This window comes from Triplophysa rosa, linkage group LG4 (assembly GCF_024868665.1).
Source record: "Triplophysa rosa linkage group LG4, Trosa_1v2, whole genome shotgun sequence".
Classification (NCBI taxonomy): domain Eukaryota; kingdom Metazoa; phylum Chordata; class Actinopteri; order Cypriniformes; family Nemacheilidae; genus Triplophysa; species Triplophysa rosa.
Window position 1 is genome coordinate 11783302 of NC_079893.1, and position 26887 is coordinate 11810188.

The 26887-nt window shown below is 38.8% G+C and overlaps 1 protein-coding gene across 7 annotated transcripts in view; it reads right to left on the bottom strand.

The window, feature by feature from the left end:
* Window positions 1-1584: 1584 nt before the first annotated feature.
* adgrl3.1 (adhesion G protein-coupled receptor L3.1) overlaps window positions 1585-26887 on the bottom strand; it is a 96179-nt gene continuing 70876 nt past the window's right edge. The window contains exons 12-24 of one of the 7 annotated variants that reach the window (XM_057332399.1): window positions 24941-25063; window positions 24639-24844; window positions 23961-24134; window positions 18753-18962; window positions 18148-18368; window positions 14824-14890; window positions 13572-13663; window positions 11155-11323; window positions 8951-9079; window positions 7440-7536; window positions 6023-6148; window positions 4962-4979; window positions 1585-4642 (exon numbers count right to left, since the gene is read on the bottom strand). In XM_057332399.1, coding sequence (XP_057188382.1) covers window positions 3729-4642; window positions 4962-4979; window positions 6023-6148; window positions 7440-7536; window positions 8951-9079; window positions 11155-11323; window positions 13572-13663; window positions 14824-14890; window positions 18148-18368; window positions 18753-18962; window positions 23961-24134; window positions 24639-24844; window positions 24941-25063 — 2546 coding nt within the window. In that variant the 3' untranslated portion in view covers window positions 1585-3728. Of the gene's footprint in view, window positions 4643-4961; window positions 4980-6022; window positions 6149-7439; window positions 7537-8950; window positions 9080-11154; window positions 11324-13571; window positions 13664-14823; window positions 14891-18147; window positions 18369-18752; window positions 18963-23960; window positions 24138-24638; window positions 24845-24940; window positions 25064-26887 lie in introns of all 7 variants that reach the window. The other 6 variants (XM_057332398.1, XM_057332401.1, XM_057332400.1 and 3 more) reach the window with 6 other exon arrangements.

Sequence of the window (26887 nt, forward strand, 5' to 3'; positions counted from 1 at the left end):
TTCTCATGTTAGAGTGGGCAGACTGGGTAAAAACATCACAGGTACTAAGCGATCACAGATGCCATACTGTGATCTGGCCCACATCTTTCCCGCTTTCATTTAATCAACCTGAGACAAAAACTGTAGAGACAGAGCTCTGTCTATTCTTTTTTGTTTATGTCCTCCCTCTCTTTCTCTCTCGTATCCTAACTTTCAGCTTTCCTGTTTCTTGTGTTTGTGTGGTATCTAGGTGTTTGGTTGAAAGTTTTCTCCCTCAAAGACCTCCAACTTTCCGCTCTCATCATCTGCCTACAGAACACACACACGCAGACGCACACACACATATGTCAAAGGCAGGACTGGGCTCTAGAGTACGGAGCTATATATTCTGCTTGGGGGGAAAAGCTACATCTTTCCTTCCTTTCAAAATGCTCAAGTGACTGTCAAAACGTCTGATAAATATTCATGAAGGTGGTAACATTTGGCAGAACGAACTCTCGCAGACACCCTCGCACGCGCAGGCTGTCTGACATTTGGGTGTGTTTGCAGACGGACGCATGTCTGTTTGCCTGGAGAGCCATGAAGATCAATAGGTCGTAATTACATTGTTTGTGCTGGAGCTCCTTACGGATGTGCATAATTAATCAGTGCCGGGCTCGTTTCAGCGGCGACGGTTCTGACGACTCTTCGTAAGGCCCCAAACTGGGTCAGGATAGAGCGCGCGCCTGGTAAAGTCTTCCGGCTGGATTCCCAGACAGAGCTTAAAGTCTAGTCCAAAAGGATTTTCAACAGAGAATCACAATCCACAGTACAATTTACTCCATGACAATCCTTCCCCCTGAAAAACTGCCCAGAGGAGTCGAGACCGTACTTCGCCTTGCTGGAAGCTTTGGTCTATAATTGAAAAATAGAATTAAAGCTGACATGTATAATTTTGGTGCCGGTGGTATCACTTAACAGAATTAGGCACAAAATAATGATTGTGTTCAAACAGGTTTTAACAGCATTCCACCTGTCTTCAATAGGTCGGATAAACGGACAGTCCTGCTTCCAGGTAATATCTCAGTTATTTCTTATAGACATCAATGAAATTAAATGGAGAGGAAATGGAAACTTTTCCTTAAAGGAACAGTTCACCTAAAAATGAAAATTCTGTTCCAAATCTGTATACATTTTTTTTCTTCTAATGAACACAGAGAAAGATATTTGGAAGAACACCTGTAACCAAACAGTTTTTGGCCATCATTGACCACCATAGTACGAAAAATGGCTTTATACATCTCTTTGTTCTGTTGAACACAAAAGAAGATATTTTGAAGAATGTAGGAAAGCAAACAGTTCTGGGGCACTTTTGACTAACATTGTAATTTTTCCTACTATGGTAGTCAATGGGGTCCAAGAACTGTTTGATTACAAGCATTCGTCCAAATATCTTTCTCCAAATCCTCCTCTGGGAGTATTTACACTTTTCAGGGACAATCTTCCTGCAATTTATTGTATATTTAGAATTGTTATTTAGAGTCCTTTTAAGATGGGATAATAGAAAAATAATAATAATAAAACAATTAACTATTAAGAAAATAAATGGTCACACTTTATTTTAAGGTCCATTTCTCGGTTTTAGTAAACTATTAACTATGACTTTTTCTTAGTTAACTCTTAATTTGTTGCTTAATAATAGTTAGTAAGGTAGTTGTTAGGTTTAGGTATTGGGTAGGATTAGGGATGTAGAATATGGTCATATGTGCTTTATAAGTGCTTATAAACAGCCAAAATGCCAATAATAGGCATGCTAATAAGCATCTAGTTAATAGTGAGAATTGGTCCTTATAGTAAAGTGTTACCAAATAAATATACCCTTCAGCAATAAAACAAATAGAAACTCGCACCTCTCTCCTGTGAAATATTGTAAATATTAATTCAGTCATTTTATTTGTTGGCAAACAACTTTCACTGTTACAACAAATATTAGTTATGAGTTCATTCAGTTTAGAATGCATATGAAAAGAATAAATAATAATTTCATTGATATTGTAATAATAATAATATTGATGATATAACAATAAAAAAGGTCTCAGTGCCGATCGGATTCATTTCCAACCCTCTCTAAGGTCCTACATATCTGGTGAAAAATAAAAAATCAGATCACAGGAATAAATATGCAGTTGATTTGCTGGGAGGGGGTTAACAAGGGCTAGATGTGCAAGCTACAGAGGGAGTCTCAGTCTGAGAATGAGTAAACAGTAGTTTTGAAAGAACCCACCTTTTCAAGGTTGTTGCCATCTTCGAAACAACTCAATCTGCTCCTTTACAAGGTTATTTTATATTGTTTACACATGCTGCACTCGGACTGCATGATTTTAAATCATGATTTCTCAGTCAACACATATTTATTCGTAAATGCAAGTGGGCTTGGACCAGGACGATTGTTTCAAACCACTAGCTTTTCTTGTCCCCCTTGACTAAACTTGTATGAGACTCCCTTTTTTTAGCCTGAGAACATTTTTGTCTAGATAATAAGATCCGACCAAACCATATCCTTGCAATTCCAATACGCCGGAATTTCTGAACCTGATGTTCTTAGTAAACGCTGTAGAATGCTCACAACATTACACCTTCCCAGCATATTTGACAGCGATGGGATCCCATCCGCAACAGATGTCAATCACACAACAGTCAGTTCCTCAGAGTCTCTTGGATATTATCAACACAGTGAGAATTAAAATGACAAAAAGTTGTGTTTGGGGGAAAAGAGAGTGATTCTCCCAAAGAGGAGAATTCAAACAGTGTATTTCTGGCTATAAAGAAGAGTGTGTATGTGTATATGTTGATATGTGTGTGTGTGCTGAGCGGGTAATAAGGGACAGTCTTTTGAAGAACCAGCACAGCATTATGGGATTGGTCTAGTCTACAAAAACACATACAAGGGGCAAAATATGTCAAAAACATGAAAGGCATACGCTCATATGCAATATCAGGGATCTGTACATTTTGCATGGACGTCTGTTTCTTAATTAGTGACAATGACCTTGCAACAACTGAGATTATTACCGAAAAACAAACGTAAGAAAAACAATGCGTCCTCAGTCTTAAATGCGTCTTTACGTTTGGAAACGAGACCGGTGCTAAACGAGAAGGAATGTGTGTAGCAGAGAACCATCGAAAAGACTAGAGAATTGTGGGTAATGCAGTTCAATACAATAGAAGAGTTCAGAGTCTGGGTTGGTGGTCTCATTATCATACACGGTCATCTAAAATGGCAGCTACTGTAGTTTCCCGCAGTCTTTTTCCACATGTTGCAGTAATCCACTGTGAGCTTCGGGGAGATTCAGACAGCCATTGGGCCTTTCTGGATGTCAAGGAGATCTATGCAAATGATCCAGGGAGGAAAAGTTTGTCCGACTTAACTCCACGTCCCCTCATTGACTAGTGTGTCATGTCCGCGAACAAAATCCGCGATCAGATCAGTTTCCAAGGAGATTCACGATAAAGTGTCCCTGCCTACGCTTTGTAGTCCTTGTTTTGGCGTAGGAGCGAGTTACTAGTTTTGCTTACTGGTTCTAACTGGAACAGGATTTTGGTGTGGATTGGTACAGGATACTTGTATTTACTGGAATCAGGGGCTATCTGGAATAAGTCTTTCTAGGGATCTATCAGTGCAGTAGGTAGTGTATCCCATGCCTTGTGCATTGTGTCACACACACGCGCACACTGGGTGACTGTGTGTGTGTGTGTGTCCGGTTCAGTGTCTATAGGCTCGTGACCAGCTGTGAGGGGTCTGGGGGCTGTTCTTCGGGCGACGAGTCTTCTTTCTCAGACGGGGCGATGAACCCATCGCTTCCCCCCCGACCCATCTGATAGTAGCTCTCCAGGTCCTGTATGTGGTTCCTGGAGCCCAGGTTGGGCATGCTCTTATAGTACACGTCGTCGGCCTCCATGACGACCCCTTTGCCGTTGGCCAGGTGCAGCTCACTTCCCTCTTCCTCCTCGCCATCGTCCTCCTCCTCATCATCTTCGTCGTCATGGAGACCGTTGATGAGGTCATCAGTGCCATGCGGGAGGTCGGTAAGAGTGGGCATGCTGGTATAGAGCGAGTCTCTGAGGGGGGAGTGCGTGTGGGGAGTGTGCGTGTGCGACGAGTGCGTGTGCGCGTCATTGGGGAGCAACGGGAAGAAGCTCTCGCTGTTCTCCTGTGGCAGGCGCCGGTGGGCTGAGAACGTGTGCAAGGGGGCGTGGTTTTCCGGAGGGGCCGGTCTCGGTGGGAGGAGCGGCGCTTGCGACTCCTCCCTGATGAGCTCTAGGCTTAACCCGCCTCCGTCATCGTGCCGGTGAAACGCTCCGGGGTTATCCAGCACCATGACGTCATCCTTAGCGATGGAGGATGACCCCGCGACCCCTCCGTTGGCCAGGTGGTTGTTGAGTTTATTGGTCAGGGTCCCCTGGTGAGCTTTTCCTTGCCGCTCCTGAGTGTTCAGGTAAGATGGAGCATAGTTTGCTGTTAGCTCCTTCAGAATCTTTTTCTCCAGCGTTGTCGGCGGCTCGCTGCCACGGGAGCTGTAGGTAAGGTAATCACCTGCTGCCACACCGTAGCTGTTGCCATGGTTACCGTTAAGCGGCAGCGTATCCATGACGCTGGAGTCTCGTGCGTTGTTAAGAATTCCCTCTGGAAAACAGAAAAATAAATGCCTCAGCTGACGAAATCTTAAATGTTTCGAATAACCCCATTCTTAAATGAAACTAAAATTGTACAGTACGCTTGGAAAAGCATTCTATGATTGCTGGTAATTTAAACTCAGTATACTTTATGAAAGATGCTATCAAATAGGATATTAACTTTACTCTTATCAAGAAACAGATGAATACGGGAGGGATGCAGATTTAACCGGCAAGCCATGAGGAGAAAGGTAGAGATTAAAGAGGAGAGGAGCTAAAGAGAATATATTATAAAATGTGGAGCTGTTGTGAAAGTAAATGAATCATACTTGAATCTCTGTAGGAGGCTGTGGAGCCGCGTGATAGGAGAAAGAGAGAGAGAGAGGGAGAGGGAGAAAGAGAGAGAATGATTACACATATAAATGCCCATGAAACATGTCTACAGAGAACGAGAGTGAAGTATTCTGTTCAGTCTGTAACAGCCATTAGTCACTCATGCTAACCTGCTGAGTTTAGGACATATTACAATTTTTACCCAATTATTAAACAGAACAGACGAACACATAAACAACACAAAAAAGCTCATTAAATAGACACAGGAAGTGTGTAAGCAGAACATCACTGCCAAATCTCGATTGTCTATACAGTACTTAAAGCCTGTGTACATGTAAGTGTGTGTTTCGTCTCTCTCGTAAGGTAAAACGAAAACGTAAAGCAAACAGCAAGCTGGCAAGACATACAGTATGTTTTACGTAAAACATAAATGTTCTACGAAAACGTAAAGCAACAGCAAGCTGGCAGGATATACAGTATGTTTTACGTACGTAAAGCAACAGCAGCAGGTCATCTACTTTCATTTTTGTGACTGTATTTCTGCAGCACACACATAACGTTCTCGGTATCGACTGTTGGTGTGGTTGCAAATATAGTTATAGTTGCACTTAATGTTATAGTTATAATCATAATGTGAACGCCCTTTTACTGTAAGTCTTTTGAAGCCATACAACAGCATTGTGTGAATGTTGAAATTTGTAGCATAAAGCTGCATAGTGTCAGGTTTGACAACGACTCTTTTCTCACGTGTTTTGTTAATTATCACAACATATGAATATGCAGACGTGCAAATGAGTGTTAGCGCGAACTCAAACCCAAGCGTCATGCCGTTCTATTGGTAAAACTTTGATCTCTACACACAGCTACAGTATTGCTTCATAAGACCAGAGATACAGCACACAAATCGTCTATTCTACTGTTATGGCACTTATATGGTGTTTTCTTAGCAAAATTCATTTTTACTGTTAAAAAAAACATTTACTGAACATCAATTGAGTTTTTCCTTAAAGGAGTTCTCATAACGTCTGTCAATGTGTTCTGTATGTGTAAGGCAAACCTTGTGTGTTGAACATGTTGGCAGTAGGGTTATTGAACACGGCAGATTCTCCCAGCAATGTGTTATAAGGATTAGTGCCATGAGGACGTAAAAGAGCATTGGAGATGAGATGGTTAGCCATGGTACCTACAACAGCCACACATAAAGTGAGAGAGAGAGAGAGAGAGAGAGAGAGAGAGAGAGAGAGAGAGAGAGAGAGGAGGTAGGAAGAGAAAGTCAAGGACAGAAGAGCAACAAAGAAACAGAAAAAGACGTACAATAAACAGTTAGCACGATGCAGGGGACTGCAAACTGTAAACTTGAGCTAATACAGCCTTAAACATCACAGCAGGGTTAGTTGGGTGGACAGGAATGCAAAACCTCCCATGTGGAATGAAATATCACCAGAGCTCAACAATGATGTTGTTTATGTTGGACAGCTGCTGGACGTTGGACATTTCGTCCCGTCCTGACCTGCCGGGGCGATTAGATTGGAAGCGTTTTTCAATGACTTTTACTCTGGAGGATCCAGTTCAGTTTTCAAAACTACTTTGGGGTACGGGATGGTGCAGGCCGAGAAGCTCAGAGGAGCAAATCATATTAGCATTTGGATGTAACAGAGGCAGGCAGGCTTTGAGAATGAGCAGGACATGGTCACACAAACACACACTCAGATGTCTAATCCATTTGGACCGTAAGATCAGTGTCAGCAAGGTCCAGAATATTCTGCAGTCTTCTTGAATAAACAAGCTTGTACTTGTACTGTATATATACACAGTAGTGTTGGATCGAGCAAAAATGTGGCTTTGGGGTGATTCCAGCAATGACAACTAATCAATCCTGTAAGTAACAAATGGTCTTGGACCACAGATGAAATTTTCATTATTGAAATTTTAATAATTTAATGTACATAATTCACAATTAATTATTCTTTTAAATGGCGTAGCAAAACTTCTGCCGCACTTACATATGTAACAAATAGGTTTTCTCATTAATACCAGTCCAAAAATACAATATTTTAAACTTGTTGAACTTCACTCATAATTAATTCTGCAAATGATTACATACAGAGAGTGCAAATGAGTTTCCTGTTGTTAAATATCCCATCTGGATTTGATTTAAAGATTAATCATAGAATAAAACGGTTCGGTTGAAACATTTGAATAAATGTGTGTAAGAAAAGGTACTGTATATGCTTAACAGCAGCACACATGTAAAATGTGTAAAATTATAGTGTTTGGTCAGAATTGACCTGTACGGGTCAAATCATGGCTGAACTGGTTTCTGTTCCATTGTTCATATAGAAAATCCTGACAATTTGTTTTGCGTGCATGTGTAAACCAGCTTCTCTTTGTCTGTACATGTTAAACCACTTAAAGCATCCTGTGTACAGTACATGCATGCACATGGGTGCATGTTTGTGTGTGTGTGTGTTTACCTCTATTGAGAGTCGCTGAGCTGTTCATATCAGCGGTGATGAAAGATGACTCTGACTGCTTCCTGACAGTGTCATTCCACATCCTGCGAATACGACTCTGACAACACAAGAGGAAGAGGGGATCATGACTGGTTCAGTTTCTGACTGAAGCAAATACATTTTCCAAAGAGAGCAAACATGGAATTGGAGTGTAATGTTGCCGTAATCATATAACAGTCTTTTACAATGTCACTGAATGTAACAAACATGCTATTTATACGCCTGCAAGCATATTTGCACCACAAAAAAATCTATGTAGTAAACAAATTATAAATATCTTGAAATATTTTAAATTGTATATTTAATAGTAACATTACATATTATATTAAATTAATAATAATATTTTCTGTATTCTTTATTTCTACATTTTAATATTTTATTTTTACGGAGTCGCATTTAACATACTGTAATGTACTGAATTTGAAATGTTTTACTTCAACATTTCTAGATCCTTCTATCTTGAACTAACAGGACTAAATTAGATAGAAAACGTAATCCACAAATTCTGCCTGTTTTCAACACTCTACGAGTAAGTTTCATTTTGTTTTCTGTGTCATGAATGCTGAGCTCATTGTCTAAAATAATGCTGAATGAGAAATTAGGTCAGGTGACTCTATAGTCACCCGTGAAAGAGAGAACGCCAGTGCTTTTTGTACAAAGAATTAACAAGCTGATGACTGCATTGACCGTTAACAGGTTCACCAGTCATTGACCTACAAAAATAATGGGAAATTGTTTTGGAGGATTGTCTGTGCGTTCAGGGTCGACCTGTGGATTTACGAGCGATATAAAAAAAAGCTCCCCACAGGTGTAAAATTGTCACACGTAAAAGCATCCACACATTGGTTGCAATGTGATAAGTGGAGTCGTTCTTTTGAAGAGAAACAGAAGTGGGTGCATAAATGTTTATTGAGTGCAACAGATTCGACGGAAACCACAGGGGCATAACTGTGTGAAATTTTAATGTGTAATAAATGACATGTATATCGTAGCTGTCCTTCTGAAAACTTTGGTTGTCAAATTCGTTTTTCAGGAAATGGAAAAAAACACTGTACTTTTTAAATGATTAAATACAGTGTTGTCAAATTTGGCAAGCACTTTTTAATACTTTTTATTGGTTAGATATTTGCAAAACCCAGTGACAAACATAAAGGATGACTAAAAATAACGATTCATGGCCAAAAATACGGCATACGGACATGTGAGGTTCCAGAACGAAAGCAGCAATATGTAAATACGCAGTAACTTTGGCACGTCATTGTGACCAAAACAAGATTCACCCTGTGATTATAATAACTTTTAGTTATTAGCATTTTTGTGATATGTCATCTTTGCCAGTGTAGACTGGATGCCCTAACATCCAGAATTGTTTTCTAATCAATTATTATGTGCCATCGTGCAGGGGGGATCCTGGCATGTCAGGGGGTCCCTTGGTCACCACCGATATCGCTGTGCATGTGTGTGTGTTTTACCTGTGAGTTGGTGGAATAGCGTCCGGGTGTGCGAGCCGTGCTGGTCTTAGTTGAAGTAGAGATGGTTGATTCCACACTCTTCCCGCTGCAACAGTGTGTCCGGAGACATCGTCCGTATTCCTTACGCACCTACACAACAAGGTGATTTGTTTTAGGAAAAAATGTGCAAATGATCAAGCTTATGTGTGATTTAGCGCAGGTCTATGTATGCCGGCACAAGTGTGTGTGTGTCTGTGTGGTGTGTTTGTCAAAGTTTTCAAGGACAAAAAGAATCCAATTAAGGTCTCATATCATTTGTATGACTTCAGTGGTTAGCATGCTGGATGACCCTTGTCATGCTAAAAACCCAATCAAGAAACACGCACAACCTTTCCCCTTCCACCCTTAGTCCGTTTTCAAACAACACAGCCCAAACCTTGATTGCTCGATCCAGAAAGCTAGACATAATAACAGTAATCACCAATATCAGCGCAAAACTCCCAGTCGTCTCAGCAATAATACAGCTGTAATTGCTTTTTAATGTCGTTAACATGGATGCTGTTATTGTTTGCGCAGCTGTTGAAAGAAAACTCTGTAAGATCAGCCAAATAAAATCCAACAGTTTTATTCCTCCGTCTGTATGGATGACTGCACATCGTATTCCACAAAGACCTCAACCAAACAGGACTTACAGCCTTAGAGTGAAATCACTGCTGTCTCCACAAATCCCAAATAAGCCTAAATCAGTCTCTCGTTGCGTACGTAAAACAGCGTCTTGTGGGTTTTTGAGAAAATTCATATTGCATTAAGATACATTAGGTAGATATTCCAATATATAAGTTAAAAACAGATTTAATCATCCTCTTCAGCCATAGACGTTGCCCGCGTGCATGTCCATTTAATGCAAAAGAAACAAGATAAATTGGCCTCTCTGCTTGGAGGTTGGGTAGTGGAATACATAATCAGATTCCACAGCCCAATCCAATCATTCCTTCCATCACTACATGGGAATTTTCACACATACGCACATTATTTTTCTTTAATCAATACCTGATTCCTTCTGCAGCCGGAATGCACTGGTTTAATATGGATATGAGCACTTTCACGCTAAATGACTTTGGAAGGAATCCACCGGTCGGCCATCAGATAATTAAAAGGTTTAAAATCTATCATGAGCTAAATAAATCTGATGAGCCGAGGGTCTCTAATTGAGCATGCATGTGACAGAAGCCTTGATTCATGAGATCATTACTAATGAGGGGGCAGTAAACCCTCTGCAAAATGCCCAGGAAAGAGGTCAACTGAACCTCTGTATGCATGCGTGAGTTGTTTGCATTATGCCCAGGAAATTCTAGGTTTTTTTGGATGGATTAGAATGGCTTCAAGCTTTTAGTTGCGTCTCTGACTTATTTTTTAAATATATTATTTCCATTTAAATAGTTTTAAAAAAGATATTTATTAAATCAATTCTTTAAATCAATTATTCATTTGTTATTTTACTAATTTAATTGTTAAAATAATAATACATACGTTTAGCCTCTATTTTAAATAAAATGTTAAAAATAAAAACATCTCATAAAAAACTTACTTTAAAATCATATTTTATGTGTTTATACTTAATATCTTAGATAATACTTTGATTAATCGTGATTAATCAATTCCAAAATAAAAGTTTGTGTCTGTGTGCAGTCTATTTTTACCTGCATATATAAATATACAAACAAACATATATATATTTTAAAAATATGTGTAATATATATTAATTTAAACATAATATAAATAATATTTAAATATACATTTATACACATGTATGCATGTTCATTTATATACATATAAATATACACAGCACACACACACATATATATTATATATAAATACAAACATTTATTTTGGAATCGATTAATTGCAATTAATTACTTAACAGCCCTAAAATGTATTCATTTTAAGTTAAGTTAATTTATTGCTAACTTGTGATAGCAAGTCCAAGTCTTATCCAATTTTACAGGGAGCCACCATCACACAGAATATCAAAACGCCGCTTGAAGGTTGATCAAGCAATCGAGGGCCATAATCCCGTCTCTATTCCAGCACATGTGATAAATATTTTACAATAGTTATAGCACCCTTTGAAGAAGTTTCATTCTACAAAGTTCACAGTAGTCAAAGGTGTCCCAAACTGCAGAATTACCCATATGCAGATTTGTACGTCTGTGAGCCCGGTATACCTTCTTCTGCAGGATGCAGTGGAATATGAAGATAAACATTCCTTGCAGTGAGTTGAAGATGGTGAAGAGATAAGCCATGATCACTGTGCTCTCGTTGATATACATGAGCCCGAACGCCCAGGTCAATCCCAGCAGACACAGCAAAGCAATGGCACCTATAACCCAGGATCTGAGAAAGACAGAAGAGCGCATAACTCTCTGACACACATTTCTATTAATGGCCTCGGCCAGATCATGTCATCCTAAGTCTATTAAAATGTTGCCATTTATGATCTTGTATCTCTTTCCTTAGTTCAACAATAGTAGGAACATAAACTGTCTCTAAAAGGTATTCTTCTACAGCAGTCAAATGTCACTGGCTCCAGTCATAATGTCTGGTAGTCTGCACTTAGCACTCAGACTCGCTCCCATTTAGTGATGTCATTTACTCTTAGGGTCATTCACACACACACACACACACACACACACGCACACACACACACACACACACCACACACACTAATGCCTAGATTTAGACTCACACATATTCAGCCTAAAACCCATTTATACTGTGAACTGCGCTAATATGACAGGCTAATGTTTGGCACTGAAACAAGATAATTGGAGAGAATGAGAGAGAGACATACAGACAGACAGGGTGAGAGACAGACAGTAAATCTTGAGTGGACGATAATTATAGACAGACAATATATAAGTATTATTGTTCCCATCAGAGACAATAATATTCATGATGGAAAGACTGACTGACAGACAGACAGAAATATTGATCGTGGACACACACTAATTAAGATTTATAATTACATTGTTGATTTGTAAGAGCCAAGTTGCAATCAGTTTTACATTCAGACTCAATCAAACGGTGGAGGAGCTACACGTTTAAACACTCCAATCAGAATGCGGGATTCAAAGAACTGGCACTCTGATTGGTTGGAGAGCCTTACCAGTGACTATAATCCAATACAAGGCAAGCCTCAACAGAATGCTGAAATGGGAAACAGAAAAAAGGATGGAAAAACCAAAGAAAACAGACCGATGAGGCTGATGAATGATTCATAAGCATTAAAAACAAAACATACTCATAAGATGAAAAACACAAACCAATAAAATGACGGTGGTGATGATGATGACCGTGAAACATGGTTGGATTTTCCCAGTCGACAAACCTGGCCATACATGAGGAGGAATGTGAAAATATGACTAAATCTGTCTCACAAAGTGAGAGCTGCAGGGGGTGGGCGTGGCTAAGCTCTCAGTGGCCAATCATTTCACGGGAGCTAAAATAATCTATTCTGTGCACGGCAGCTTTAGGTCTCTGGATCTAATTTGTGCTGAGGCTACATTTCTGGCTGGGCCAGACTTTCTAACTTTAACTTTAGACGAATGTCGGGTTTATTAACCGGCCATCTTGTGTTCTGTGCTAGGAGAGTAAATTCTTTCGCCGCATTAAAACAGTCTTTCACTGATTCGATGACAAAGAGAGAAATGGAATCAAGGTCAAGGTTAGATAGTACTTTGATAGGCTAGTACTTTGTAACTATGTTGCGATGATAGATTGTTAGAACAAACTATGCGCTATAGGTCTTGTATATGAGAGAGAAGGTTTATGAGAGTGCTCGGTTACCATAGACACCATTATCTGAATGCATGCAAGGGCACGATGAAAGCTGAAATAAATACATATCTTTGTTTTTTATCACCTTACATTTCTATTTTTTTCCTATATTTGTTTTGGTGTTGGTATTAGCTTATGTATTACACTTTTATAAAACTAAGTTATTCAATGTACTTCCTACGAATCTCATGTAAGTGATGTCAGTGCCTCTCTAAACTCCACCTGTGAGACCGTGCCAATATTACAATCCATGCAGAACACAAGAACTACAGCGGAAATTGTGCATTTGGGTCACAGATTTCAACAGTGACTCTTCAGCATGTTTTCTGCGCATCAAATAGAATAATCAATTACTAAAATATGATAACTAACCTAGATTCAGTATCCACTGTGTGCCAATGGGCTGCAGTGAATAGATGAGGCATGCTACACGCCGTGTACTGCACACTTTCTAAAGCGGCACACTCCTGGCTGTGTTTCAATGCATCTTGATGCGCCAGCCCCATACACCTCGGCTCTCTCAGATACGATGCAGAATTGATTCGAATAAACAGCACAGGGAACGTCACTTAAGTGAAGTTTTTATTATTTAAACATTCCCGGTTCGATCCCATATGAACTTAAGGATCAAGGAGAAAGTGACAGACGAAAAACACTTTATACAGTTCCTAAGTTTAGACGGGCACTAGGTCCTCTGAGAAATGGTCAGGTATTAAAGGACAATTACGTGTTTAGAGAAAATGAAGACAGCCGCAGCGCAAGCTGGAAAACAATAAAGCGCACACACATCACAACACAGCCTTACTTGATGTTGTCGAGGCAACCGGAGTCAGGTTTGAGAATTGCAGTGTGGTGAAACATCTTATAGAGCGCGATGCCCAAGAAAATAACATTCAGCTGCAAGACAACAAAGCATTGATCATAAATGAATGCAGTAACTGTTTAAAGGGATAGTTCCACCTAAAATGAAAATACTGTCCTCATTCAAACACCATCTTGTCATTTCAAACCTGTATGACTTTCAAAAGAATGACACAAAAGAAGATATTTGGAACCCATTCACTTCTATTGTATGGACACAAAACCAATGCAAGTCAATGGGTACTGCCGTTGTTCGGTTACCAACATTCTTCAAAATATCTTCTTTGGTGTTCTGCAAAGGAAAGAAAGTCATACAGGTTTGAAATGACAATAGGGTGAGTATATTTTATTTTAGGCAAACTATTCCTTTAAAGCTATAAATCAGGGTTTTCACACGTTTTAACCAATGAATTTCAATGCACTTTACAGTCATTTATGATTATTACATACACATTTAAAAATAGGGCATTCCTCCGCATCCTTCAAATGAACAAAATTTCAATTATATACAATTACATTTCAAAATAGCAATTGCATTTAACCAGACGTGACACAACATGGCAACGGATGATGCCAGATTGATGCCAAGCTACTGTGCCGTTGGGCCGGATAGCCCCGCCCACATTGATACTCATTGGACCAAAATCCCACTCCTCATGTAAACATCAAACATGGACGAGAAAAAATTGATTGTGGAGGTTGAAGAATCACAAGATCTACATTCTGAGTTTTATATTCTACAGTCAAGCACAAAGAACTTTCCACATTTCTCTGGTGAAGTTTTTGCTGCATTTCTTTGCTTTCAGGGTGGACATAAATCTTGTGATTCAGCTTTCTGCGTCCCTATTACCATACAATTTTAGACCTCAAAATTACAATAGTATAATTCCTTTATACATCCATGTTTTCAATGACCACGAGAATCCCGATAAAATCTCTTAAACGTATCCAATACATAAGAAAGCAAACAGACAGTCTACACACGTTATATATAGCCATGGGGGGGGGGGGGGTGAGTTGGAGGGGTTCCGACTGTCTTGTGAGGTGATTGTGACTTTAACTTAATTGGGAAAATGCTCTCGACAGACCATTATCTGAACCTTCCCCGTGTGCAAGTGTGTGTGACAGTGTGGAATTGGCTTTGCTCTATCATTCTCTAAACCTTCCGTGTGTGTGTTTCTGTGTGGTAAACTTACCATGATGATGAGAGTAGCAGGCCCAATAAAACTCCAGATGAAGTATGTATCTAGCCTTAGCCAACACCTGCACGGCGAGAGAGAGAGAGAGAGAGAGAGAGAGAAAGAGAGAGACAGAGGTGGGGGAGAGATTCTGAATGAAAATGACCTCCAACCCACTCCAATTAAGATCAAAGCAATATCTGTTCAGGTTCTAGAAAAGAACATTCACGCGTTTTGTTCTGATGTTTGGATCATCATATTCAAGAAGTGCTCACTGCCAACGGTACATACAAAACCTCAAGGGGTGATTGACAGTCCAGAGCTGAATTATTAAACTCTTCATCTCTGCTTTGCTGAAATCACCTCTACAGCCCAGCAGGGATGAAAGCATCACTGTTCAAGTGTGTGTGTGTGTGTGTGTGCGTGTGTGTGTGTGCGTGTGTGTGTGTGTATTCCAAGCCACCAACACAGACAGACATGCTTCCTCTTTAAAGAACAGATACCATATGATAGATAATGCAGAAACCAAATAGGATTATAAATATTTCATGTGCACTGGGATTAGGCCGCGCAAACATGCTCTTTGTTCTATATTTTAGCTCTGAACAGGCTGGCAATATTTCCACCAACATCTGCCATGACAACGTCTTATTCCCCATCTCTGTGGTTTCCATCCGGACGCGCGAGAACGATTTGAGAAGGGAGGGGGTCATTACGGCACGGGTCTCTGATTATACGCCAAACATGGGTGGCACAACATTTCTAAAATCTCTCCCTGGCATAATGATTCCCACGCCTTTGTTTACATCCCCACGGCTGGCTCAGGTTAACAGGCTTCGCGCTGAAATAGCGTTCCTCCCCCTTCCATACTATTCTTGTTTTTAAATGAGTGTGACCTATTTCTGTGGTCTGCTGAGACTGTCTGCTTGAGTGACCACCATTTATTCATATGCCACATTCAGCATCTCATCTTTAAATGATGATTTTGCTGAAATATTTATTTTGAGAGAACATCCCTCACGGCTGCGTCTGGCCACTAACTGCAGTAACGCCAGTTGAATAGTTTTCTTTATGAATATGAATTAGGGCAATTTTATCCGTTTCAGAACTCCTGAACGCAGAGACGGTTTTCAGTGCGACAATCTGATGTGTATGGCACTTGCACAACATTTTCCTTGAGTGGCACTTTGCGGTTTCCTGAACTTCCTGACTAGAAATTTGAACAAGAATGGTTTGATTAATGACGCCATAACAGCCCCTAAGAAGAATAAGTCACAAAAGAGATCTCTTTAATATCTCAAACGTTTATCTTAGACAGCAATGAGGTTAAATAGAAAGCAAACAGAGACGTATCTCGCTTTGGCTTTTCCTCACGGTGCCCCACTTGTTCCAGAAATGAATGTCTTGCCCTTAAAATCAGAGACTTCAATCAGAACTATACAATTTCTTTCTTCCAAGAATGAATGATTTTATGCGTTTTCATTTTAAAGCGCTATACTCAATTTGTGTCTATTTTTAAAGCTCCTTGTGAGTTTTAGAAGAAACCTCTAAGACAAAGACTGCAATAAAACATAGGTACGTCATTAAGTCTAGCTATAAAACATCTAAAAATACAATCTTCCATCAGAGTCTATGCAGTCAACATCATCCATACAGTACAAAACGTTTTTGTAGTTATCAAACAGAGTCGCATGTGTTTGGTATATTTGTAGTTCGCATGGCTTTGATTTGCTTCATATTTGGCTCGTTTAAAGGAAATGATTACATGCGATTTAAGTCAAGTTATTTGTGGTCATAAAGTTATGTGCCACAGAGCAGATGTGTTTTAACCAAAGCCACTTTTAGGGCACTAATTGCAGAGCCATTCGCCCCGGAGCGGCCCCAGTGTGAAACGTCACTCTCAAGGGCACAATGCTAATAGAGCAGGTCTCTGATCTCACTCTCCATTTCCTGTGTAACTAATTCCTGAGATTGAACCTGCAATCTTCTGTTAACGGCCATAATCCCTATTCACTGGGCAATACTGTTCAAAAGAAGGTAAACTGGGCCTTCGCTTTGACTTCCATGGAACTAAGCCAATGTAAATGGCTAAATTGGAAGCAGACAGAAATAACACCGATCATAGTGTGATGTATTGAAATCGACTGATAATTGGCCATTATGAGATTATGGTCACTGGCTGATAGCCATTGGCTGATTAACAGAAGTGTTGCGCCCCTTTCTGAGATATGTTTTACAACTCTGTGAATGGAAAATTAATTATTTCTGTCTGAAAATTTTAACAAATACTGCGGTGTATATTTGTTGTAAATCTTTGCAATTTGGTCTACATTTTATATGCTGACATTAAATTGCTTTATGTGTATATGAAAATTCAATGACCCATCGGGGTTTCTAGATCATTCTCGCTTTCTAGATTTTGCATGATGTGAGAGAGTTTTGGACCAGTTTGTGAAAACATTACCAGCCAGGTTGGGCAAGTACATTCCAACGATCTTACATGACCACACTCTTAAAAATAAAGGTGCTTCAGGGGCTTTATCATCTAAATGGTTCCATAAAGAACGTTTAACATCCGAGGAACCTTTCTGTTTCACAAAAGGTTCTCTGTGGCAAAAAAAGGTTATTCAGATTATGAAAAGGTAAGAAGGAGATGCTTCTTTAAAGAACCTTTGACTGAATTGTTTATTGGGGAACCAAAAATGGTTCTACTATGGCATAGCTGTAAAGAACATTTTAAGCACCTTTATTTTTAAGAGTGCATGTAGAGTACATTTCTTTACACATTGCAAACTTAAACATTTGGTTTTATGTGATGTTTTGCACATGCAAATTCTGCTAATGTAAACAAGATTTGAAAGCATTATTTAGAACAGGTTGAAAGTTACATTAATGAATACATCATTAAAAATCATTAAATCATAATAGCAAAAGTGTTGAATTTCTTAACTGTCACAGAGACAGACATTATTAAAATATTTAAAAAAATTCCTGACATTAAAAGAAACTGCTGTCTTTCTGAAACGATGTCTCTCCATATTTCGTGATTGTTTTGTTGTTGCCATAAATCATTATTATTAGTCACCCTTTATGTTTGTCACTGGGTTTTGTAAATATCTAACTAATAAAAAATATTAAAAAGTGCTTGTCAGCTTTGAGAACACAGTATTCAATGATTTTAAAAGTGCAGTGTGTTTTTTCCATTTCCTGAAAAACAGTGAATTTGGACATCTGAGGTTTCGGAAGGACAGTGACAATATATTTTCGTAAAAAAGGGAAAAAACAGTTAAGCCCTTAAAAAAAGCTGAACTTTTATTGTTTGGGCATCTATTATATACTTACACTCTTTCGGTTCCATAGCTACGGTAGTCCACGGCAGCGGACACAGCCACTATAACAGCAGGTACCCCGTAACCCGTCAGATAGAAGTACTTGGTGCGCGAGTACTCGCTCTCGAACACCTCCACCAGCATGATGTACAGCTGCACGCCTTCCAGAAACATCCACGTAAAGGCGGCCAAAAAGAAGAAATGCAGGAGGGCGGCAAACACTGCACATACGATCTATAACAGAGACACACACGCTGTACGTTATCTGTGTTATCTGTGACTCGCTGCTTTGAGTATTACCTGTCTGTTCTGTCATCACTTTAAACATTTCCCGAAAGATTTCTAGCATTTTATCTTTCTCATTTTCCATTTGTCTTTTACTTATATTCTCCTCCTCTCTCACTACTTTTTCTCTCTGAGGACACGATGAGGTTTTTGTTATTAACGGGAGGTCAAAGACCCACTCCATTTCTGTAATTAACAAGAATCAGGTGCCCAACTAAACGACTTCAGGAATTGTGTGTGTGTGCTCTGTAATAAATCTAAGTCCTTCAAGTAAGTATATATGGGTATTTTTGTGTGTAACTCGGCCTGCGCTTGGGTGTGTGCGTGTCGTACCGGCTGGTCGGCGCGGTTGATGCCAGTGAGGAAGAGGGTTTCGGCGATGAACAGCGAGATGCAGAGGTTCTTGTGGATGGTGTTTCTGTCGCTTTGGAGGCCGCGGAAAAAACAGAAGGTGAAGATGCAGATGAGCAGGCAGACTAGAGACAGCAGGATCCCCACCCATGTTATGACGTCCAGAAGAAGCTCGTGCACCTGGTCTGTCTTCTGAAAGAAACAGAAAAAGAAACAGAGAGAGATGATTACAGTGTCTTATGCTGTGCTGTAGGGAAGACAAATTTTTTAAGATACATTTAAGCATCTGCCACATTCAGTAATGAAGTGCCTCACTGGTGGAGCCAAAACGCAATCTGTGGCCCTTTTTTTGCCTGTTCCGCATTGATTGGGGGGGGGGATCTGCAGAACGGATTTATGCATGGCAAAATGTGTTAAACAGAGCTGACAGCTCTACGGTCTTAGCTGAAAGCGTTATCAAATTAGTCAAAATATTTAAAGAAGCGGTTTCCCAAAAATTTACCTCACCTTTCCTCACAACACGAGGGTGCAAAAGCGCCATAAAACCTCCACACGCCTCGTGTGCTACATTCCATGTAGTTAAACTCAGTAATGAAACATTAAAGTTGTCTGCATGACTTTTGTAAAATTCTTCGTGTAGCTTAAAACTTCAGTCTCAAGGTATGTGTAGATCTAATGTTGGAACGGCCCATTCGTTTCATTGGCAGTTTCAGAAATGTACACCACTTTGGCTTTGACAACATTCTCTGTACATTAAATGTGTGCAGTCAAGCCTCAATCTTCACACTTAATGGTTGTATTAATTATTCATACAGTACAGTATGCAACATCCATTAATGCATCCACAAGGGTGTGTGTGTGTGTGTGTGTGTGCGTGTGTGTGAATGTTTAAGGTCAATTCTCTTCTCTGCACACAACGTTTACATTTATGTATATCATGACCTTTATATTTTTTGTGCATTAATCATTTCTAGTCTACTGTTCACATGCAGATGTCATTACATGTAAATTCATGTACAGTAAGTTAGGTTAACTGTTTATATGGGATTTCCACAGCTGTTCAGCACATTCATGAGAGCGTGTGCGTGTGTGTGTGTGTGTGCGTGAAATAACAGTGTCCTCTCTGAGATAACATACATAACACATGCTTAACGTTCAAGGCAAAAGCTGAATGGCTTTAGGGGGATCTGTGATCTCTCTCAGTGGTACATGACGTAAACTATTGCAGTTGAAAATGCTGAAAATGGGTTTGGCTGTAACTCACAAGCCAGTTGTAAAGAGAATTCCACCCTCAGTAGAATTATTACAGCAGTTTCTCCTCCGAGGAGCATATAGAACTAAATTCAATGACCGCCAATTCACCAGGCATTGCAAATCAACTTGTGTTTTCATTCGACACAGAAATTTAGCATGGATAACAGATCCCTAGTGTGTCGCAACATAATTTAACAGCTCAACCGGTTTCCCATCACCTTAGAAGTAAGGTTAAGGTAGTATGGTTAGTTAACAATCTAAATCATTTTTGTTGTTCTGTTATTATTTTGTTAGCCATCAAATTATTTACGGTAAGAGTTGTAGGCCTACAGGCTCTTTTATGTTCTAGTTTGAAATGTATGTTTTTTTGACTGTTTTTTAAGATTTCTCGAAGCTCATTTTATAATGCTAAATAACTTAAATAACACCACAATTTGGTCGAATTTCATTGGTTCTCATGTTTTGTTACTTGTCGTCATGCCCTTGTTTTCTCACAACACATACGACAACTAGTCAAGAGACACACCAGATGCAATGATACTTGATGTATGGCGATATTAAACCATCCAGTTACAGTAAGTGCAAATTTTAGCAATGATTTAACATGTGGGGGTTAAAACATTAAAGGTGTCCTGAACTGCGCTTGTTTATTGTTTTATACTGTTGTATGAGGTCTACTTATGACGTTCGCGTGGTTTTTACATTCAAAAACATCAAAATCAATAAGTAATTTGTAAGGCTATTTTCTACCCGGGTTTTGAGGCCGTCTCGTCAAACGCTCTGTTTAAATGGGCGTGCCGCATTGAAAACTTGGAAGTAAACGCCCACTGCTATGATTGGATAGCAGTTTGTGTAGTAAACTTAGTTGGAGCCTTCTGTGAATTTGGTTAGACATGTAACGTTAGGGAATCCATGGTGAAATGATGCGAACAAATGCTCAATGTTTCACCCACGTGAGCAGGAACGTACTTAAAAATAAACTTCAACCACGCATTCCTTAAATAAGAATCCGGAAGAAGCGACTGTGTTCTTCCACAACCAGTCACTGCACAATGTTGCGTGTTTGTTGCTTGGTCGCTCTAAATAAAAATAACAGTGAAACAAGTCCTCACTTTTGCACATATGACAGGGGGCTAGCCGCCCTCAAGAGCCCTTCGCTAAAGTGACAGGGTTGCCAGATCTTCACAGAAAAAATAAGCAAATAAAGACAAGACAAAAACAAACCTTAAAATGCAAATTGTTTATATATTTTATAAGACCAAAAACTCTTAAAATCTGCTTCAGACCATTTATTAAGACCTAAGTGCCAAGGCTTTTGGATCTAAGACCAAACGACAAGCATAAAAGCGCCTATTAATAACAAACATGGCAACACAGCAAAAGAGCTCTGTGTGATGGAGCCTTCCGAGCATAAACACAACACAGCGCATATCAGCAGTTTAGTTTAAACTGACGGACAAAATGAATCTTTAGCCGAAAAATATGTTGCTATGGTTACCAGTTTGTCAATCATCACAAATGCGGGAGTGTGTACTATGTGTGGCTAAAGTCATTCGCGAAGCAGTGGGCGGGGCTAGAGAAGTAGTCGTTGATATTTTTCTGTGGAGGCGGTGTTCAACCTATCTATGTCATAGATAGGTGCATTCCACGACCTGGCGTTCACTGAGCCTGGTGTCAATAACAGTTGTAATTTCAGTAACAAGGGCGTTTTCAGTTCTGACACTTACAGGATGTTCGCTTGAATACGATTGCCTCTTATACAACAAAATCTGTGGTTTTAATTCATGGCTCCTTTAATGGTAAATTACTAAAATTTAAATTGTTATTTGATTTTTACTCACACTTGACCTACCTAATAGTTTAAATGATGACATATAATTTATTGATTTGTTTAGATTTTATTTGTACATTTGGTTGCTGAGTTCTCAGAATTTAGTTGATTCATTCAAGCTCCAGAAGGCATGGGAAAAGAATTAATGATAAAGACTAAAAACAATTATTATTTTTATATATTTATGTTATTATCATATAAATGTATTTTCTTTCTGACTATTTTACTTTTCAGAAGATGTTAAAGTTGCTTTGGGGTGAATGTGACCCCAAACATAAGTAGGGGTACCCCAAGTAAGGGTTAAATTTCCCTTTTCAAAAAGAAGTTTATTCAAGCGTGCAATTAGTATACATTGTTTAAAATTAAAATAGGAAAGTATACTTTCAGTCTACTTCTTATGTACTTATGTATAGAAATAAACTTTATGTACTTCTCAGAAACATATATACTACAAATATACTTGATTTTATTGATTGAAAAGTGTAAGTATATTTGGCCTATACTTGTACTTAATCTTTTGATTGAGATACATACTTGTGTATACTTCTTAGTATACTTGGCATGTAGTACAAGCCTTGTACTTGTGTTTATTCTTTTGCTTGAGAAACATACAGTATGTATACTTCTAAGTATACTTGGCTTGTAGTACAAGCCTTTTACTTGTGTTTATTCTTTTGCTTGAATAGCAAATACTTTATTATTTTGCTTGAGTAGCAAATACTTTTTTCACAAAGTTTGTGGTGCTCTTATTATTATTCTGTTTTATTTTCTTTTTCTGGACAAAACTTTGGTGCATAACTTTTCCTGCACTGTTTGTCATAAATAAATCAGAAATAAAATTTTATACGTGATTGTGCATATGACATCCCATAGACAGGATCTTTGTGAAGCTATCGAGCCATGCCCAAGCAATAATTTAAAGCACCCTAGCAACCACCTTGCAACACCTTTGCAATGACCCAGAACACCTTAGCAACAATATAGCAACCACCAAGAAACACTTAACCAACCGAGTGCCAAGTTTTGCCACAGCAAGTGAAGTTTATTACTCAAAAAATGTGTGACGTTTTGTAACCGCGTGACCTTTCCAACATGCTTACAGAGTATGTGAACTCGTGGACGCGCTACATGGAGGCACTCCTAAGCAGAGCAAGCCATATATTTATGTTTAAAATGTATACAATTTTTCAGTTTTCTTGTCCTTTCGCTAGACAACACCCTTATTCATCGGCTGGTGTCGTTTAGAGCCTTTTGAAGCTGCGATGAAACTGAAATTTGGACCTTAACCAACAGCCCCCCGTTTAAGTGAATTATATGGATAAGAACCCTGGAAATCTTTCCTCAAAGGCCTCAATTTATTTTCGACAGAAGAAATAAACACGGACGGATTGTATGACATGAGTGAATTATCATGAAATTTTAATTTTATGGTGAACTACTCCTTTAAAGAAAACCCACAAGTATACTTGCAGTATAAAAACTACTTAACTAATAGTTTACTGGGAGTAAACTTCAAAGTTTATAGACTAAACGTGCTAAAAGTATTGAACAAGTAAACTATCAGTATACCAACAAGTTTACTTGGAGTATAGTTGTAGTACAAATGAAATGAACTTAATTGTAAACTTGTAGTCCCAAGCGGTATTCAAATAGTACACTTTCAAGTATACTACAGTACTAGTCCATTGATATTAGTATACCTACTACATAAAGTATACTTTAAAATATACTTGAACTTTACTTAAGTATACTTTAAAGAATAAACTTCAAGCATACTTCTTTTTGATAAGGGTTACCGAGAAATGCTGTCTTTTATTTTCCATTTAGATTTATACAAGATGCAACAATGGCTAAATAAGCTCAAAACATTACTTTTTTCCGACAAACGCATTGTTTTAATTCAGATATTATATTCATATATTAACCTCCTGCATGATGGATGGAGGCGCTTTTTGGAGATTCAAAACCTGGACAATTTTCATAGATATACATCTACGATGGAATGATTGAGTAAATTAAGGGATAATTTTCATTTTCCATTGAACTATTCCTTTAAATTTATCTTTCGATAGCACACTGTAAGTGAGTTATAGTATTAGATTTACCTTGACCTCCACGTGGGCCATGAGCACTGCAAAGTTGGTGAGGTGTGTGCAGGAGCACGAGGTGTGTGTGCGGTTGGTTCCCAGTAGCCTGCAGTCCTGAGTGGACCAGTATCCTGTCATGGTGCGTTTGGAGTAACTCCAGAAGGAGCAGTTTGGATTGAAGTTCTCCCCTGACTGCTGGAATAAGAGCACGAGCATAATATTATAAACTCTAGTGATGGCTGTACACTCACACAGAACAAAAAACAATGTCAACCATTAAATGATTTTAAAGTAAAATTGGTGCAAATTAAATTACATAGTTCCAATAATTAGTTTAAAACATGAAGCAGATTTACATAATTGGTAGAAACTTGAAGGCTACATGCCACCATATTTATTTAATTTGTTAATATTAAGTTATTTTTTCTCTTTGTAAATAAGGGAGTTTTTAATAGCACATTAGTTTTTGCTTTGGTATTAAAATGGTTTTTAAGAATCATTACATTTTACTGGTATTGACTACTGAAAATTGTGTACTGTGATAAACCCAGCGCAATTCCTTTGAAAGTGGGTCAGACAATATAAAAGGGTTAGTCCTTTGACCAAGCCAAGTAACATAATTTTACATTCAATTCATATTTTTTTATTGAACGTAAAATGAGAGTGAAACAGGAAACAGGTGAGTGTTAAAAATACCTGTATGTGTTTGACAGTAAAGACCACAGGTTCAGACAGGTAGACCTTGTTGCTGTCTTTATTAATGGCTGCCGTAATGACAGGTGAGTTGACTATTAGGGAATAATTGGGATAGACCGTGTCACTTCCCAGCCTCACGCTAGCGTTCTCTGTGGATAGGTACTGGCCCAGGTTGTTATAGAGGATCAGTGCGATGCGGATCTCACCTGAAGAACAGGAATGGGTCAACACAGGAGACGGGTCAGCCTTTAAAGTACAAAAGACACTTCAGAGACAGAGGCGGGCGGACATTGAGAGATTACCGTTGCGTCCTTGTTGTTTGAGAGTGTTCGCTGAGAGATGGATGGAGTTGCCGGTTTGTCCAGATTGAGGGAAACTCAGATCAGCCAGACTGCCATCTGTACTTAGCCGTGCCACCTCGAGCTCTGCAAAATATAGATGTTCTCACAATAAGATGCTGCCTCCTATTACACTGGAGTGGAATTACACCATCTCACATAAGCATGAAGCAGTCATACATCATATTGTTTCAATTCTTGTTCATGTTCTATATAATATTATTGTATTATTGGCATGCCTTATTGATGACAGTATAACAATAATTTAAAAACCAAAGTAATATAAAAAGATTTAATCTATGAGACACTACGCACACCAAATCTGGAAATATGTGCTACACATTCCTCAACACAATATATTTAAGAATAAATACATTTTTTTAAAAGTTTTTTTTCACTTTCTTGGCAACAGTCTCAGGAAAAAATAAAAAAAAATTACATGAAACGTTAAAAAAGAATCAGAGCTTGTTTATAAACCCATAAATATATGAAACATAATTTATACTTTTTTCATTGCACATTGTATGTGCTTAAGACGTAGCATTGTGAACGATGTTTATTTATAGGTGTGAGATGAAAGACACCTTGGGCTGGCTAAACAGCTTTATAAATTCACTTTGAGACATGAAAACGCATGTATGTGTGATATATCACCTCAGCGTGTGATGTCTGTGGTTCCCTGGGGAAAGGTGATGAGTTATACAGGACTGTTATGAAGTTATACATCCTTAAATCATATCTGAATCTTTGTGTGTGTGAGAACATGTCTGTGAGTTTTATTAAAATCTTTTCCTTCATATCTGCGGGTGGTCTCCAGGCCTAGCTACAGGCGGGTTATGTAATTTACCGGACAGGTTTGCAATATAAAGCACGGAAAAATAAAGCTCGCTGTGCGTCTGTGCGTTCATGTGTCCATTTAACGAAATACAGATTGCGGCTACATTTCACACTAGATAAAAACCTTATTAAAGGCAAATTATGAACACCCTCCTGACCGTATTTAAGGGTTGATCGTTTTCCGTGATCATTAAAGTAATTTATTTACAAACTACATTACACCATAGCTATGTAATCGTCAAACTGATGGTCCTGAGATGCCTTCTAATTATCGTAGTAAGAGGGTGCAGATTTCATGTGTACAGTAGGTCTCGATGTGATGTACTTGTGACAGATGTGATTTAAAGCTGAATGCACCATGGATTACCAGTTAGAAAGTAGTTTTGGCCTGGGAAAAAAACAATGCCAGTATACAATACATACATCACCAGATGCTCATATGAGTACAGACACACACACACGCACGCATGCACGCACGCACGCACACACACACACACAAAACCTCAAGGAATAAACTCACACCCCCAAGGGTAATGATCAGAGGGAGGCTGTGTGTGTGCTGCAAGTGAAAAATAGAGGAAGATCCATAAGGAACACAACGGCCCAGTTATATAAAACACTTCAAGCCGATATGGAGCCTTCAAAGCAGACACACATACGCACATATAGACTGCAGGGGTGCTCACACTGTGCTAACCTAATTAGCTGAAGCTTCACAGACAACCCCGCACGGAAACACACAATTTCAAACCAGAGAAGTTGTTTTGATCTTTCCACTGGTTGTCTCTCTTTAAGAGATTAGCTTTATATTTAGACAGCCTCTTTTGTCACCTAAATATGACAATATCCGCGTTCTGTCTAAAAAAAAGCCATTTTTAACATATTCGCTGCTCTGTAAACACTTTAGTCAACACATTAATTTAACAAGAATAGCTCCTAGCATAAAGAAAGATGTAAAAAAAGAAGAGAAAGAAAGAGAGAAAGAGCGAGAAAGACTGTGGGAAAGGAAGTTTCTCATTTGAATAAACTGATAATGGTGGGAGATTTCGTCTGTGAGATTAAGATTAGCTTTCG